Source organism: Garra rufa, chromosome 8 (genome assembly GCF_049309525.1).
Source record: "Garra rufa chromosome 8, GarRuf1.0, whole genome shotgun sequence".
Taxonomy (NCBI): Eukaryota; Metazoa; Chordata; class Actinopteri; order Cypriniformes; family Cyprinidae; genus Garra; species Garra rufa.
The window spans coordinates 33291961-33308559 of record NC_133368.1 but is presented as its reverse complement, the minus strand read 5'-3'; the positions used below and the strand labels follow the sequence as shown (position 1 = coordinate 33308559).

General features: G+C 36.3%; 1 protein-coding gene across 1 annotated transcript; it reads right to left on the bottom strand.

Annotated features, from left to right (window-relative positions):
- Nucleotides 1-592: 592 nt before the first annotated feature.
- On the bottom strand, nucleotides 593-14687 carry ccdc93 (CCC complex scaffolding subunit CCDC93). Its single transcript, XM_073845390.1, has 23 exons — nucleotides 14559-14687; nucleotides 13897-14010; nucleotides 13709-13803; nucleotides 13467-13578; nucleotides 12997-13095; nucleotides 12833-12889; nucleotides 12531-12631; nucleotides 10411-10447; nucleotides 10135-10233; nucleotides 9966-10016; nucleotides 7428-7514; nucleotides 7149-7262; nucleotides 6992-7054; nucleotides 6848-6921; nucleotides 5878-5959; nucleotides 5717-5791; nucleotides 4522-4593; nucleotides 4326-4434; nucleotides 3985-4067; nucleotides 3813-3850; nucleotides 1390-1474; nucleotides 1097-1210; nucleotides 593-986 (listed from the first exon to the last, which is right to left on the bottom strand). The coding sequence occupies exons 1-23, from the start codon at nucleotides 14640-14642 to the stop codon at nucleotides 930-932; spliced, it is 1902 nt and encodes a 633-aa protein (XP_073701491.1). The 5' UTR covers nucleotides 14643-14687; the 3' UTR covers nucleotides 593-929.
- Between the last annotated feature and the right edge of the window lie 1912 nt (nucleotides 14688-16599).

Here is a 16599-nt window from a genome sequence, read left to right as displayed (position 1 = left end):
TTAAAACCTGTAAAATGCCACACAAATATTTAGTGTGTGATGCAAAAGGATCAATTAACTGAACTTCCCAAATATATTGTCATGTTATTAAGGCTTTCATCTTTATTTAAACATACTTGTTAAATAAAAAGCAGCACATTAATATCATAATAGTTATGAGGTTGGTTCATTTTATATTGAGTATTCTGCCATCTTTAAAATGGGCACAAAACTTGCGAATCTCAGCTAAAATGTTATCCACTTTTTTTTCCTTTTGTAAATTTGGTCTGGCTTCTGGTCTCATCTGTGTCCAGCTATATTTAGTGTATGAAAACATACACTATGTATGAAACCGCTTGTTTCGCTGCTTAAAATTGCAAATTGGTGTCTCTTACCACATTATTTTATTGTATTATCTACTTTATGAGCACACTGGTTTGTTGTGCAAACAGTTTTACCATTTACTGCATGTTATTCTTTTCGTTACTTTCTTATAGCAGCTAATGAGCTGGAAGTCTTACTTTCAAGTTGAAGGAAAAAGGTGAATAGGTCGAGGCAATCTAAGAACCAAAGGGCTGTCTGAAACCACTGTAGTAAATAAATCTGATCAGTAGGTAATTCATTTCTCCTTTAATGTGTTTTGTTCTTATGGCAGCAAATTTTTATCATCATGATACAAAAATGTAATTAGTAAGGGAATTTATATACATTATGGGTTTAAATAAGATGGCATCAAGGCACAAAACAGCTCTGGTTTAACAGTACATTAGTCACATGCTTCACAATCTCTGAACCTAGAACAATCTAGGCTAACATAAACATACTGCAGAGTGTTTCAGTCTGGAAGCAGATGTGATCTCAGCATGAGGTTGTGGTACAATGAAATGGCAACATCAAGGAATGCAAGTGTGTTTTGAAGTGCTACTTGGGTGTGTGTGCACATCCAGCTGTTACGACGCTCCCTTTGCTCTCAGTTTAGAAAGCAGCATCTCATTCTTGCGGCATTCCTGCAAAAGACAAGACCCTGCATTGTTACCTCTATACAGAATATCAATAGAGTGTGTAGACAATGTAAGGGAAGAAATAAATCTAAAACTATGAATGTGTGAGTATTTACCTCTTTGAAGTCTTTAACAGTTTTAAAGTAGAGTCTCTGTTTATCCAGCAGCTCTAGGTATTCATCATTCAGCTGATCTCTTCGCATCTTATTCTCCTGTCTTTTCTTTTCCATCTTTACGTACACAAATACACATTAGCAGAACACACTAATGAAATTCATGTTACTGTCTGATGAGGTAAAACCACAAATAGCCAGAGTGAAATTAAAGTAATTTATATCCAAACTGGAAATAAATGATCAACAGTAGCAGATTTCTAGATTTGCTATCATCTAGTAGTCTGGTTTTGTACCTTTATGCGGCTCTGTTTGATTCCTTCAACAATTTGTTCCATCTGTCTGAGAAACTGTTCTTTACTTCCTGAAGAAGCCATGGCCCTAAAAACACAAAACACTTTACACTCACCTGTGCCTTCAGGAAAGACATAAAAATCGATCATTTGAGACTGTATGAGCCTCTTGCTGTAGTACGACTGTGTTTTAGTGCCACGTTAAAAGATTTAAAAAAAAATCTAAGATTGTGAGATTAAAGTTGGAATGTTTCGGGAATAGTCAAAATTATGAGAATAAAGTCAATATTATGAGAAAGTCAAAATATTTCGGGAATAAAGTCTAAATGTTTCCACAATAAAGTTGAAATGTTTCGGAAATAAGGTTGAAATTATTAGAAAGTCAAAATGTTTCGAGAGTAAAATCAAAATTACGAGACTAAAGTCAAAGTGTTTTGAGAATAAAGTCAAAATTACGAGACTAAAGTCAAAGTGTTTTGAGAATTAATTCAAAATGTTTCAAGAATAAAGTCACAATATTTAAAACAAAATTACGAGAAAATTAATTTGTAGCAATTACGAGATCAAAGTTATATTTCGAGAGTATATTTTAACAAATGGCCTAGATTGGGAGCACTGGGAGATATTCCAAAGTCCCAGCTTTCAAAATCTGTCAGTTTTATATAGGGATGTAACGGTATCAAAACTTCACGGTACGGTATTTATTGAATCATTTACAGGAAAAACAAAAAAACTAATGAAAAGACTCAAAAAAAGTGCCAGAAGTGTTTATTAAACAATTTACATGAACACTGAACATATCAATGGCATACAAATTAGCCATCTATCTGTAAACTTTGAAACAGGAACTTCAATTTTAATAACAAAAAATTATGAAACCATGTAACCACGTTACTTTTTTTGCAGTACTTTAGCCTACTTTGTGTAATAACGAAAACATTAATTTCAGTGGAAAATAAGTCCAAAACTCTCTATTTTAACATTTTGAACAACAGGGCTCTACAATCTTTTGCTTTTTTTTTTTTTTTTTTTTTTTAGAAATTCCTATGTGTTTTAGTTTTTCTGATAATCATGAAATGAAAGCATAAACATTTATTTATTTTTAATCAAATTAAATATAAACCCTTTTCATTTTTGGCAAACAAACAGAGGTTTACTGTTAAAATCAATACATGGAAGAAAAAATTATATTCATTTTAAAACGTTTAAATAATAATTGTAGTATTTTTTTCTACAATTAAGTGGTTAATCTTGTTGTAATATTTATTTTCTTAAATGAAACGGTAAAAGTGACACTCACAGCAGCTTTGGAGATTGAGTTTATCTGTTCATGTGAGATGCAAATGCGAAATATTACCGGGAGCGTCACGCATGCTTCAGTGTAGTAAAAAAAAAAACCGCGTCTCCACCATTTCATACAGAGGCAAACGGAACATGCAGGATTCATATTAAAACGGTCTTTTTGCATTTCAGTTTTCACAGACACTAGTCCATATCGTGATTTGAATTAAGTGACAGACCAACTTTTGGTTTATTAATCAAAAAATCAACGAATTCCGTGGCATTCCGCGCTATAGTAGATTACGTTTTTATGAATGGAGTCCTGCGTGTTTTCGCGGAGGAGACATTGTAAACGCGCGACCATGATGAGACAGAAATGACATGCCTTCGTGTAAATAAGATAAATAACATAAGGCAATTTAGTTTGTTTAATAAAAGAACAATGTATAGACCTGTTCTATAGGAAAGATAACCTAAAATGACTTCTATAGTGATCTAGCGCTATATCGAAAATAAAATGAACTTGACGTTCAAGGGGGGCGGGCAACAGACCGCAAAAGGTGATGGCCACGCCTGGGCTGATGGGAACTGTAGTTCCCGCTACCTCCCGTTCGCTCCATTCGCCTGAGCAAACTTTTCTCAGAAGACCTATTGTTTTATCGAGTCATGCGACCACGGTAGTATCGAAAAAATTTGCTATTGCGGTACGACGGTATTTACAATACCGTTACATCCCTAGTTTTATATTGAAATACAAACAATACCTATATTACAATAATGTATATTTCACTACCTTTAATGTGGTGTGACAAATCGCTGTATTCGCCTCAGTTTAAGCAGCATGTGAATCAGTCATCTTTCTGATTACATTTGTCATTTGTTTCATTAAATTAGGCTATACAGTTTTTTTTTTTTTCATTCCTTCTAATGTTCCTTCATGTTTTTATCATGCTATAAACTTGAAAGGAAAACACATTTGTATTTTGTGACGAAACTTGAAAGAATTTGAAAGCTGAGCTGTTACATTGAATTCTCGAAACATTTCGACATTAATTTCGTAATTTTAGATTTTTTTGTGGCACTAAAATGCAGTCGTAGTATTGCTAAATTTCTACACGGATCCTAGAGTTTTATTTGAAACTCACTGCTGGAAATGATCATGTATGGAGTTCAGCAGATTGACCTGTGAAAAAAAGGACAGTGTCTCAATTTTCACTGCACATCATTTTAAACACAACACTCTTGACTATAGAGTCTGATTCTCTTCATAAATACAATTAACTTCATTCCCAATAGCACAGATAACAAAACTGATACCTCTTTCTCCAGGTAAACCTTCTTGTCATCCAGGGTGTTGTAGAGCGTGAAGAACTGTTTTGTTTCTTTGTGTGTTGCAGAAACTGAAGAAACACCAAATGATCAATTAAAGTGATGAAAAAGCAACGGCTTTGATTTCAGCTCATTCAAACAGATCTATTTTGTAATCCAACATACTAAATACTTTTGTACTGTGACATACATCAGAGTAAAATGGATTATTAAGAAAGAAAATGTAATGCACAGTCAATTTTGTTCAATTTATGGGTCGTTGATTGGATGGAGGCAGATTTGATTGTCATTTTACTGAAAAAAATTACACGGTCTAACTTTAAACACACCTTGGCTGTACAGCTCAATAAAGCGTTTCTGATACTGGGTCAGCTCGGCTCTGCTGGGAACCTCATCAATCTTTCTCTGAAGGATGGCGATCTCGCGGTTCCTCCGAGCCTGCAGGGGCAGTAGAGTAAAACACTTGAGTATAAAGAACCCCTCAAATAATCTACTGAGTGAAACAATCAGTTCAACTTGACCTACCATGAGCAGACGGATCTTCTGAAGCTTTTCTCGGTCTGCAGTGTACTGTTGATCAATCAACATATTCATCTCCTACAAAAACACAGAAGGTAAGGCTGAAAAACTAAACTAGAATGACAGCTGACATTTCCAAACTTTGGCACATTCCCATTAAGAGGGCTGTTTTAAAATGTGGACTCGCTTTTAAGATATATTTTGATCAAATTACTAAGTCAACATTGGGCACAAAAAATAAGCCAATTGAAAATAGTGGACAAAGGAGTTACAGAGTGTTCTCAGTCTAGCATATTGGCAGCACTGAACGTAAACAATGCCACTGAACCGAATGTTACTCACATTTTTTTTGCCGATTATTGCTGCTGAAAGTGCTCAGTTATTGTCATGTTTTGGGCTGTACTAATCTGTTTGACCGGGGAAAACATTTGGAGTACTATAGACTGCCAAAAGTTAGAACAAATCAAGGAAAAGTGTGCAAAAAACGAAGGAAAGAAGGCGTTTGTGGTTGGCCAAACTGAACCAGGATTTCTAGGGCAAGAACCTTGAAAACATTCGTGTTTGTTTTTATCATTTCCAGTCAGGTAGGTGAAATATTAGGGTCCTTAATTAATACTGCTCATATGCATCTTTACCACCTATTAACTTTCGTGTGTTAAAATATTGCGCCCTTTCTTGCTTACTAAGTCCTCTATATGATTTAAGCTTCCACACTTTTTTTCCGTGGTTTAGACAGCATAAGTTAGCAGATCAACGTATTCAGTAGTACATTAACCGTGCAATCCATGCTGTTGTTTACATCCAAGTATCACCAATCACCAAACCCTCTATTGATTGAAAAAGCTATATATAATTAATCTTTTACGGTTTTTGTCCAATATTTGTTTAAGGTCTGCATACTGCCCTACAAAGCAAAAAGGCAGTAACTGCATTTTTGGTCAAAAAATGAGTTATTATCATTTTCATGACATTCAAGGCATATCTTTGTTATGTGACAAAATATCTTATCTCAAATGTGTGTGATTTTGCGGCATCCTCATGGGACGGTTTTAACATTGGATAACAGGCTGGATGACAGGATAACTTTAAAGTCGTTTTTCTCAGTTCTGCACTCGGCGTAGTTACTGCCTTTTTGCTTTGTAGGGCAGCATAGCAGCATCCTTTAGATTCTATTTCAATTAGTCTATTACTATGCAGGCACCTTCTTCTCATCTCCTTCTTCACCATACTCTAGCTTCAACTCTTCAATATTCTGCTGCAGACGGGTCATTTCCTCCTATACACAAATAACAGTTAATGATGCATTCATGTCTTTGATGTTAACAACAAACCAAAGCTAGGTACTGCAATGCAGTAACATACTCGACAATGTGAGCGGAACGTTTGCTCTTGATGTTTAAGGTTTTCATTCATGGCCACCAATGCACGTAGCTTCTCCAGCAACCTGAAAGATAAAAACAAATACTTCAGAAAAACTGATGGATGCTGACACTTTCTAAGAATTAACATGCTTTTTTACTTTATCTCATCTGATTTCTATACGGTTTGGTGTTAGCATGACGCTAAGCTGATGGCACAATGCTCTAATAAGCATAACATACACAAGTAGCAAATAGTCCATTTCTAATTAGTCTGAACTATGTAACCCACATTCACTATTGTTCAGTGAACTTTCCAGGTGAACCACAGTCATACAAATTGGAATCCATGCATTCAGGAATTTTGTGTGAGGGCGAATGGTTTCCCCACGCAAAATTTGCATTGGTAAGTTGGTCATGCGAATTTGCAACATTAACCAACAGAAAGCTGCATGGTTTGCAGCTGTGACTTCCATGTGAGCTGTGCTTCATACATAGCTACAGTATTGTAGCAGACCTTCGTAATGGACCTTTTTTACCCATTGGCGTCAAAGACTGACACAGAGAAGAAATTGTTGAATAAAGTCGTTAATTTTGTTTTCTTTGCGCACAAAAAGTGTTCTCATAGCCTTATAAAATTTGACTATTGACTATTTTATCAATGTCCTTGAACGTGGTAATTACATTGCTGTCTATGCAGGGTAGAAAGCTGTCAGATTTCATTAAAATATCTTAATTTGTGTTCTGAAGATGAACGAAGGTCTTACAAGTTTGGAATGACATGAGGGTGAGTGATTAATGAAAGAATTTTTGGGTGAACTATCCCTTTAATGTTCACAGTAAATTCATACTATATACATACTTCAAGCACAAACTAATAGGAAGTACGTACTTATTCAAAAGAAGAACCTACTCAGAGTAAGCGATCTCAAATGCAGCCTAAGTTTAGATAATTCTAGGTGCTGTTTACTTACCCAGAATCTGCCTGAGATTCCACATCCTCCAGTGAGCTCAGCTCCTTCTCCAACTTTTCAGTCTGTTCTGTGGCCTAAATCCAACACACACATTAATGTTCCAATTCAACCAGTTTTCTGTCAGTATGTGTCTAAATGTCTCACCTCGGCTAGTTTGATTTTAGCATCTTCACATGCCGCTCTGGCCTCCTGCTGTTTGGATTGCAGCTGAAATAAATCAAGAAACAATGAAGACAGAAACAATGACTGTAATAGCATTCTCCAAACTGCAACATGAGGTATGTGTATGATTGTGTATTACCTCTTCCAGTTCTTTAGCTTTTTGAGTGATTTGTTTGTTGAGTGACGTCAGTTGACGCCGGTGTTGCTGCGCAGGTCCAAATCTCTCTGGTCGATCCTCCACAGAGCGTTCCGCCTGCCCAATCAGACATACATGCAATTAAGCTTGGAATACACTACGGAACTTAGAAAACAGAAAATGTAAATTTAATTCTGAATTCCGAAGCCATTGATTGCTCTTGGGTGTAAAAATAAAAGAGATTATTTCTTATAGGTTCAGTGGAATTTTAACACTGTTTACCTTCTCAGCATATTCTGTGGCAATTTGCTTGATTTCCTCAGACTGCAGCCCAACAATCTGGCCAACTGTGCTGGCCGACAACTTCCCCTACAAAACACACGCAGAAATAGTGTAAAATAATGAGACCGTTGACCGTTTTCTTAAAGGATTAGTTTACTTCCAGAATAAAAAAATCCTGATAATTCACTCACCCCCATGTCATCCAAGATGTTCATGTATTTCTTCGTTCAGTAAAAAAGAATTAATTTTTTTGAGGCACACATTCCAGGATATTTCTCCATATAGTGGACTTCAATGGGAGCCAACAGGTTGAAGGTCACAATTGCAGTTTCAATGCAGCTTTAAAAGGTTCTACACAATCCCAGATGATCCCTGAACGATTGTTCATTTTACTATAACTTTTTGAAACCAAAATACAAAGACAAAGAACCGTGCGATTACATAATGCGTGAAGACGTTAAAAAAAAAAAAAACATTGCAGAGCTATCTAGTGCAAGATGAGAATTTGTGGTTAAAAAGTTTATACATTTTTATTTATTTTTTAGAAAATGGCTGATCGTTTCGCTAGATTAGACCCTTTTTCCTCAGATGGGATTGTGTAGAACATTTTGAAGATGCACTGAAACTGCAATTTAGACCTTCAACCTATTGGCCACCATTGAAGTCCACTATATGGAGAAAAATCCTAAAAAGTTCTCCTCAAAAACCTTAATTTCATTTCGACTGAAGAAAGAAAGACATCTTGGATAGGGTTGGGAATCGAAAATCGATTCCGATTCTGGAATCGGATACTTGTTATAATATTAAAATTTCGATTCCTCGTTTCGATTCCTGGTTGCATTTTTTCCATCTAGTGATCTGCCAGGACCTTCCGCGCGTGCAATCTGCCAGGACTTTACGTGGTAATGTAAACATCAGTCGAAAAGATGGATCACGGTAAGCGTTTAAAAGTGTGTCTACGCTTTGTAAAAACCGAAGACAAATCTACCGCTGCACGCAAACTTCATCTTAGAGATCTGCAAGGGACGGATTTTAGTCCTGCGCCCGCCCACTCCAGAAGGAATATATGTTATTTCGTCCCGCAAAAGCCCACATAAAAGTCACTTATACCCCCGCGGGAAGACAGGTATCTACTTTATCTCTTGGCTGCATGAAACAAACCCTCCCGGTAATGTAAAGGCAAAGATGACCAGAGTAATAGTAACGAACTCGCGCGTGCCTAATGTATTCATTCTTGTATATCGGAGTCGTACATTAGGCACGCATAAGTCCGCTGTTGATTCACAAACTATTCATGCTTTCGGTGCTCTGATCCATAGTATTTTTGCGTGAAATTTCAAAATGAATGTCCTGTGAGTTTTTTATAATGAATGCTTACCCATAGAGGTGGATCTTGTAAGGGTCAGTGGTGTTTAAGCACATATGAGCACCAGCATAAACAGATTTACAATGTATTTACTGTATTTTTCATTTATATGTTTATTTTATAATAAATACAAACAGTAGATATTCAGTCACTTAAGAAAGAGTACTCTGAAGTTGTGAAGAATGTCTGAATTAAATAATTTAGGTGCTTTAAATCTGTATGTGTGTATTCATGTTAAAAAGTTAGAGCAGAGGATTTTCTTTTAAATTCAAAAGTATAGCTTTAATTTAAAGTTTGTTTGATTTTTTTTTTATAACATGCAGGAGAAAAATAAAAAGGCAAAACTAATGTTTAGGTTAATAAAAAAGGTTAAAAAATAAACACCTTTAGAGGAAATGTCAGGCATAGGGGGGCCTTGCAAAACTGACCCGAGAAGAAGGGGGACCTGATATAAAAAAGGTTGAGAACCCCTGTAATAAAATAATATGTTGCAAGCTAGCACTGAAAATAAACATGTTTAATATATTAATGTTTGACTTTTGTGTTTGTTGGTTTTTTTTTTTTTTTACTAAATCGGAATCGAAACTGGGAATCGAAAAGAATCGGAATCGATAAGTGGAATCGGAATCGAAATCGATAAAATTCAAACGATACCCACCCCTAATCTTGGATGACATGGGGGTGAGTAAATTATCAGGAAAGTTTTGTTCTGGAAGTGAACCTATCCTTTACAACTTGTCTTAGTAAGAAGGCATCTGCTGAGGATCAACTAAATACTCAACTTTTAAAGGAAAAGTTTTCACAAAGTTGAAAATGGTCATAATTTATTCAACTGCAAGTCATTCTGAGCATTTTCATTTTGGGCAAATATTCCTTTAAAGGGACATTCTGTCTTATCAATGTTAAATTATCCTCATGTTATTCCATTACTTTCTTTACTAATTTGCAGAACACAAAAAAAGACTGTTGGAGAATGTTGGGAACCAAACAACATCGGTGAACACTGGCTTTCATTGTATGGACAAAAACACTTGAGGCATTTCTCAAAATTATATTATATGTTCCACCAAAGAAAGAAAGTCACAAGGGTCTAGAACGACATGAGGGTGAGTATGTTTTAAAATTGTAGGTGTACTATACCTTTAAACTCTTTTAAGCGTTTATAAATGTACCTCCTCTGATGCCATGGCAGCCATTCCAGTCATCAGGGCCTTGATTCTGAGCTGTAAAGAAGACATACAGAAGTGATTGTTCAATTAACTTTGCTCAGATAAATAAGAGATTAAGAAAAAGTGAGAGTTGATTGTAGGACAAGTGTAGGTTCATATGAACCCAACTGACCTCCTCTGCTGCCTGCAGGTCCTCTTCTTCAGACACCTGGGCCATTCCAGGAGGCACACCCTGCGTGCCCTGAGCCAAGACCTGCTTCTGCTCCACTGACTGTTAGAAACATCATCACATGATCAAACTAACAACCAATCAAAAGGAAGAAAGGTCAGTGCCAAGCCCTCCTGGCCATCTGTGATCCATTATACACAGATGGACACCACATGTCCATAGGGTCAGCACACTTTTTTTTGCTGAGTTAAAAACATAAAAACAACATCTGATACTAACCGTGCCTGCTTTAGATTGTTTGCTGAATCCATAGCGCCTAGAGAAGCAAAAAAAAAAAAAAAATTAAAAGCTTTATTGTTCATATTACAGACAGCAAGCAGTTCATTGCAAGAGTTGGTTTCAAAACACGTCACACTACAGCACGACACACACCACATGACAGGAAATTACACATGAACAATGCATTTAGATGCAATGTGTGGAAAAACAGCACTTTTGGGCAGATGCAAACGTAAAGACATTAATGCAGTTGATGCAAAGCCATTCTGACCGATAGTCAATCTGTGTCACTCCCATTCCAAGAAGCTGAACCTCAGTCATACTCACTGCATATACTGTGATATGAGAAGGCATGGACTGATGAGTGAAATAAAAGTGACAGACAGAAAGAAAAAGGGAAGCAAATAAAGAACAATATAATGAGTAGAAGAAAATTATTAGGCGCCTTATTTTATCTATATTTTGTCTGACCCTGAAATGCTGATACAATGAGCCAGGAAACGGACCAGTGAAGATGAAGGAAATAAAGGAGAGGGTGAATGAAAAGAGAAAATGGATGAAAATTGCCCCCCTCCCAGTTGGTACTAAATATACTAAACAAAAACACTACAATTTTAACGTTTTTATCAAAGTGTCATTACTTAAAACGCTGAAAATGTATCTGTAGGTACATGTTCTTATACACTACCATTTAAAAGTTTGTGGTCATTATGATTTTTTTTAAAGTAATTAATCATTTGATTCATCAAGGTTGCATTAAATTGATCAAACATAACAGTAAAGACTAGGGGTCGACCGATTATCGGCCCGACCGATTATTGGCGCCGATATTAAGCATTTTTACGATTATCGGAATCGGTTATTTTCAAAACCGATTTGCAGATAAAAATAATTTAATTTTGAAATGCGCTCTTTGGCTCCGACGCAGCCTGTCAGAGCTCACCACTCTGTGCCCTAGAGTAGTCTCCGCCCACCGCGCATCTGATTTGTTGGGAGTCGCGAGTCCGACCAATCAACTCGAAGGCTGAAGGCACTGAAGACACAGACAGAACGCTTGGTGGAGCTTGCGTGCAGCGTGCGGCAGTAATCAAAGGTAATTCAGCAGCAGACGTTGATTGTGTTTCAGTAATTCACAATCCTTTACGGTGAAGTTGCAAAAACACCTCAATGTTATCTTGATTTCCCGGGTTGCGGAAAACACGGACAGAATCGCAGAATCCAGTCATATACCGTATTTTCCGCACTATAAGGCGCACCGGATTATAAGGCGCATCTTCAATGAATGGCCTATTTTAAAACTGTTTTCTTATTTAAGGCGCACCGCATTATAAGGCGCATAGAATAGAAGAGGCAGTCGGGGACGCATTCTGATCGGATCATTTGTAAAAAAATAACTTATTTGATTAAAAGATAAATTAATGTTTTTATGCCTTCATTTGCACTGTACTGTAAATTAAAACTAATGGAAATGTGTAGTGTCACATACTGTAGGCCTAGGTTAGGATAACAAAAAATGAGACATTTAGGCTATGGAACTGAGTGTGCCTATAATAGGCTATTAATGTTATAGTTTCATGAAAAGGTCTTCTTAACATCTTCTAAAATGAAGAATTAAATTATTAACACTTATATTACACATTGTGCGTTTTTAAGCTAATCAATTTAACCATTCACAGCAACTCTGTTCAATACTCCCGCACTTTATGAGCTCCATCTTTACGTGCATGTGCATCTAAGTTAGCATATAACAAAATTAGTTCTCTTTTGCTGCTTATTGCATTTTAATAGCTTAAAATCAGTTGTTTTTAAACTGCAATGCTTAAAAATGATAAAAATTATGTTTTCTTGCCCATGTAACACAGCAACATCACATGATCGTGTAACCACGATAGAGACGATGGTCCAAAATCTATACCAGTTGATTGGTTAATTATGTCTACAGGTATATTGCACACCCCTACTACCGACCCTAAACTTTTGAGTGTATAAAAACCCCTTAAGTAACTAGTCTCTTTTAAAAGTCTGAAGTACATAACACAGCAACAATTCTTAGTTCACTTCTAGCTGGACATGATGAGAGTACAAAGTTCCCAGGTTTTTTAAAGGAAGAGAGAGAGTACCTGCCAAACTCCAGTAAGGTAGAATGAACCCGAGACTCTTCATCCAACAGCTCCCCAGCATCCACTTGCCGTTTGTAACGCCTCTGAGGAGCATAAACCTCCTGCACCCAAACACCACGTACAACATATTCAACATCTCACAATATTATATTATTAAATACAAAGAGAGCTGTAGCTGTTTCTCATGGGGGGTAATATTAAGTTCAGCAGAGAGAGGCTGAATTTAAACCCAGTCAGCCAAGTATCATAATTTAAAAGCTCATAACATGTTGATGATTTATAAAAGCTTATCGGATACTTACACACACATTCACCACAGTGCTGATGGCTCTCTCCTTCCTTAATTCAAACTCCTCATCCTAAAACAAACATTTACAAAGACTCCAAAGATTACAGATTGTAAAATGTTCGACATTACAGTGTTAATACTTTCTAATTATATTTGAGTGTTGGCCTGTTGTCTGACCTCAGGAAATGCATGTGTTTTCTGGAACTGAGAGATGGAATATGACCTGACATAATCTCCCATCTCCTCCCGGGTTTCAATCGCCTTCTTTACCAGCCACTATAGATGTAGCAAAAGATGTATCTTAGTACATTATACAATTCAGCATATTAAAATGATTTCTGAAGGATCGTGTGACACTCGACACTGGAGTAATGGCTGCTTAAAATTCATCACAGAAAATTCATCAAAGTTTTGTCATCATAGGAATAAGTTACATTTTAAAATATATTCCAATAGAAAATAGTAACTTTGAATTTTAATACCATATCACAATATTACCATTTTGACTGCATTTTATTCCAATAAATGCAGCATTGGTAAGCAAATAAACTTTTTTCAAAAACATAAAATCCTACTGATACCAAACTTTTAAATGGTATGTAAGTCTACAGCTCTTTTAGATGCGAAAGATACGAAGGTGTACATACCTGTACAACAGGGAAGATGTGGATGAAATCCAACCCTTGAATCTGATGAGGCTCTAAACGGTGAGGACATTTCATTTTGGGCAGAACTGACACAATCTTCTCTGTCAGAGCACTTAAATGAAAACACACAGACAATCGCATTAACCAGAGTTCAATTCAATCTGAACAGAAAGGTTTCTGTCAGTTTTCATTCTTATGTTTCTGCATTATGTGACATAATGTTGTTTATTCGATACACTCACATTTTTTGACCAATGGTGGAATTTTCTTGGAAAAGCAGATCGACGTCTATGTCAAAGTTGCATGTCGTTATACACCAGGTCATTCCTCCAACCACCTAATGTACAAACAGTAACTGTTTATAATTTAACTAACGGTGTGTAAAATACACTGTAATTTGGTTGGTATAGGTGTGTAAAGTCTGACATACCTTATCAAAGGGTGACAATCCCTTAATGCGTGCTCTAAAATAACCAGCAGCGAGCAACAGCTCCAAAATCTCAGCAAGCTTGACACTCTGCTCCTCATCCTCACGTGTCTCCACCTGTCAATCACAGCACATACAGTCAGTATATGACAGTACAGACTCAGCATAATTAAAACACTTTAAAATTTTGTTTGTAACTAATTTAGAATTATGAAATGAACTCAGGAAGTATAAACACTTCCAAAAAATGCATCTGCAAATTGTAGAATTAGCTTTTTAATTTGCATTTGCAGATACCACACATATTACATTACACCTGTTTTTCATATTCCTAATGCACATTTATTTAATTTTACAATTAAACCGTACATTATGATACACTCTCCTGACAATAAACTTAAGTAAACCGCACGACTTCTTCACCCAGACCTTTTCATATTAGGTTAAATATATTGATTTGGAAAACGCGTTTATTCTCATTTATATAAAAGTGCAATTTATATGTCTCTTTACAGGAAGATGACAACAGGTATACACTACTATTTAACTAATACGTTAAAGTGATTGGTTTCTCCGCTAGAACGCATAACCTTAAAAACAACAAATCTGATTGCAAACCCAAATGTGCGCATATGAGGGTTTAAGCGTTTTGTTTTTAGTGTTACCTTGATGAGATTGCCCTCCTGATCATACTGAGCTCCGAGTTTCGAGCCCGTTCTGACTCTCTGGAACACAGAGGTGGCCGCCATGATGATCACGATGTGTCACGTGAGACGAATTACGTGACGCAAACGTTGTCACAGTCAAAACAGTTTCAAATGCGCGTTAACAGACTATAGCTATTGAACCCGTGCTAATTTGTGTGTTTGGCAAAGATAACCTACTGATGTTGTACATGCTCTTTTAAAATTCCCTAGAAAAAAAAAAAATCGTATCTCTGCATCCAGCTGACTGGCATGATACTAAAAGTATGAGTGCAATATGAACAATCTCATTTGTTCAGGTATCCAATAATTGAGACATTACTGGTTTAAATATTTGTTTAATAAAGCAAATTAAATAAGTGAGGGCATAATTGTTTTGGTCTTCTATCCCTGATAGCACACGTACATCACAGAGAGATGTCTATGACTGCAAGACGTCTAATGGACGTTGCCTATCAGATGTCAAATAAACAGATGTCTTTAAGAAGTTTATGATTGACTATGTATGTAAAACTGACATCTGAAAGATAGTGCAGATGCTTTCCAGATCAAGAGATCTTTAACAGGTATTTTGCAGATGTATGTATCTGGGATCTCTCTATGGGTTCTATTTGTGCCAAATATGAGTCGACTTGTGCTTTGTACTATAAATGTGTCTTTATCTTACAGTCATTGCTTGCTTGTTCAGGTGAATCAGTATATGTTCATGTGTATGTTGTCTGTTGACATCATCTTAAAGAGATAGTTAAAATAGTCCATGTCCCTGTTGGAAAAAAAAACAGCATATGCTGGTTAGGTATGTTGTGGTGCTGGGATGCTGGTTTCTGCTGGTCCTTTGCTGGTTTATGCTGGCCCTTTACTAGTTTCTGCTGGTCCTTTGCTGGTTTATCCAGCATAAACCAGCAAAAGACCAGCATAAACCAGCACCAAAACATACCTAACCAGCATATGCTGGATTTTCAACAGAGGTGACATCAGTGGTTCAACTGTAATTTTATGAATCAATGAGAATACTTTTTGTGTGCAAAGAAAGCAAAATTAATGATTTTATTCAACAATTTCTTCTCTTCGGTGTCAGTCTTCGACGCACATTCTCAAGGGTAGGGTACTTTTGCCTACTGTTTTATAAATACTTTGAATTTTATAGACAGCAGGGGTTCTACCACATTCAAGGTCCAGAAAGGTAACATGAACATCGACAAAATAGGCATGTGACATAAGTAGTTCAACCGTAATTCTATGAAGCTACGAAAGTACTTTTAGTTGCGCAAAAAAAAAAAACTTTATTCAACAATTCTTCTCCTCTGTGTCACCCTAGTGCCATTTTGAAGAGTACCACGGCACATGCGCGGGCTTTCAGGGATATGTTTACATTAGGGGGGTAATTAATGACAGAATTTTTATTTTAGTGTAAAAATGAATTGAAAAATTAACTGATTGACCTGAGCAAGTAGCTAATGATTGTAGGCAAAGACAAATGTATAGTACAAAGCGCAAAGCAGTCAACTCATTTTTGACACAAATAGAACCCCATATTATAAGTCTTGATGTTTGTTTTTATGGCCGGAGCTCAGAGAAGTGACATTTGTGTAAATGACAGTTTTAAGACAAAGTAGCTATTTTGTACTATTTTTAGACTTGTAAATAAATTTGTTTATATGTCGGCATTTTAAGTGTGGGATATATACATTGTATACTCTAGATTTTTTGTGAATAGACTGTATATATTGTAACATCTAAGGATCAACAGTGACCTTAGTTGACTCCACTGGCCTGAAGAGTTCATTCAGGCTTCAGAGGACCAATTCCCAAGAGCACGCTGTTGAAACCATTCTGCAAATAATTTAAGCTATTTACAAAGTACCCAGTAACTAACATTATCCATGTGGACTACTACCTAATAACTAAATGACAGATTACATTTACTGAAGCACCTTCAATTTATCATATCAACTAATCACAATATCTGTATGTAGGTTTTGGTTGGTTATGTATTTCCTGT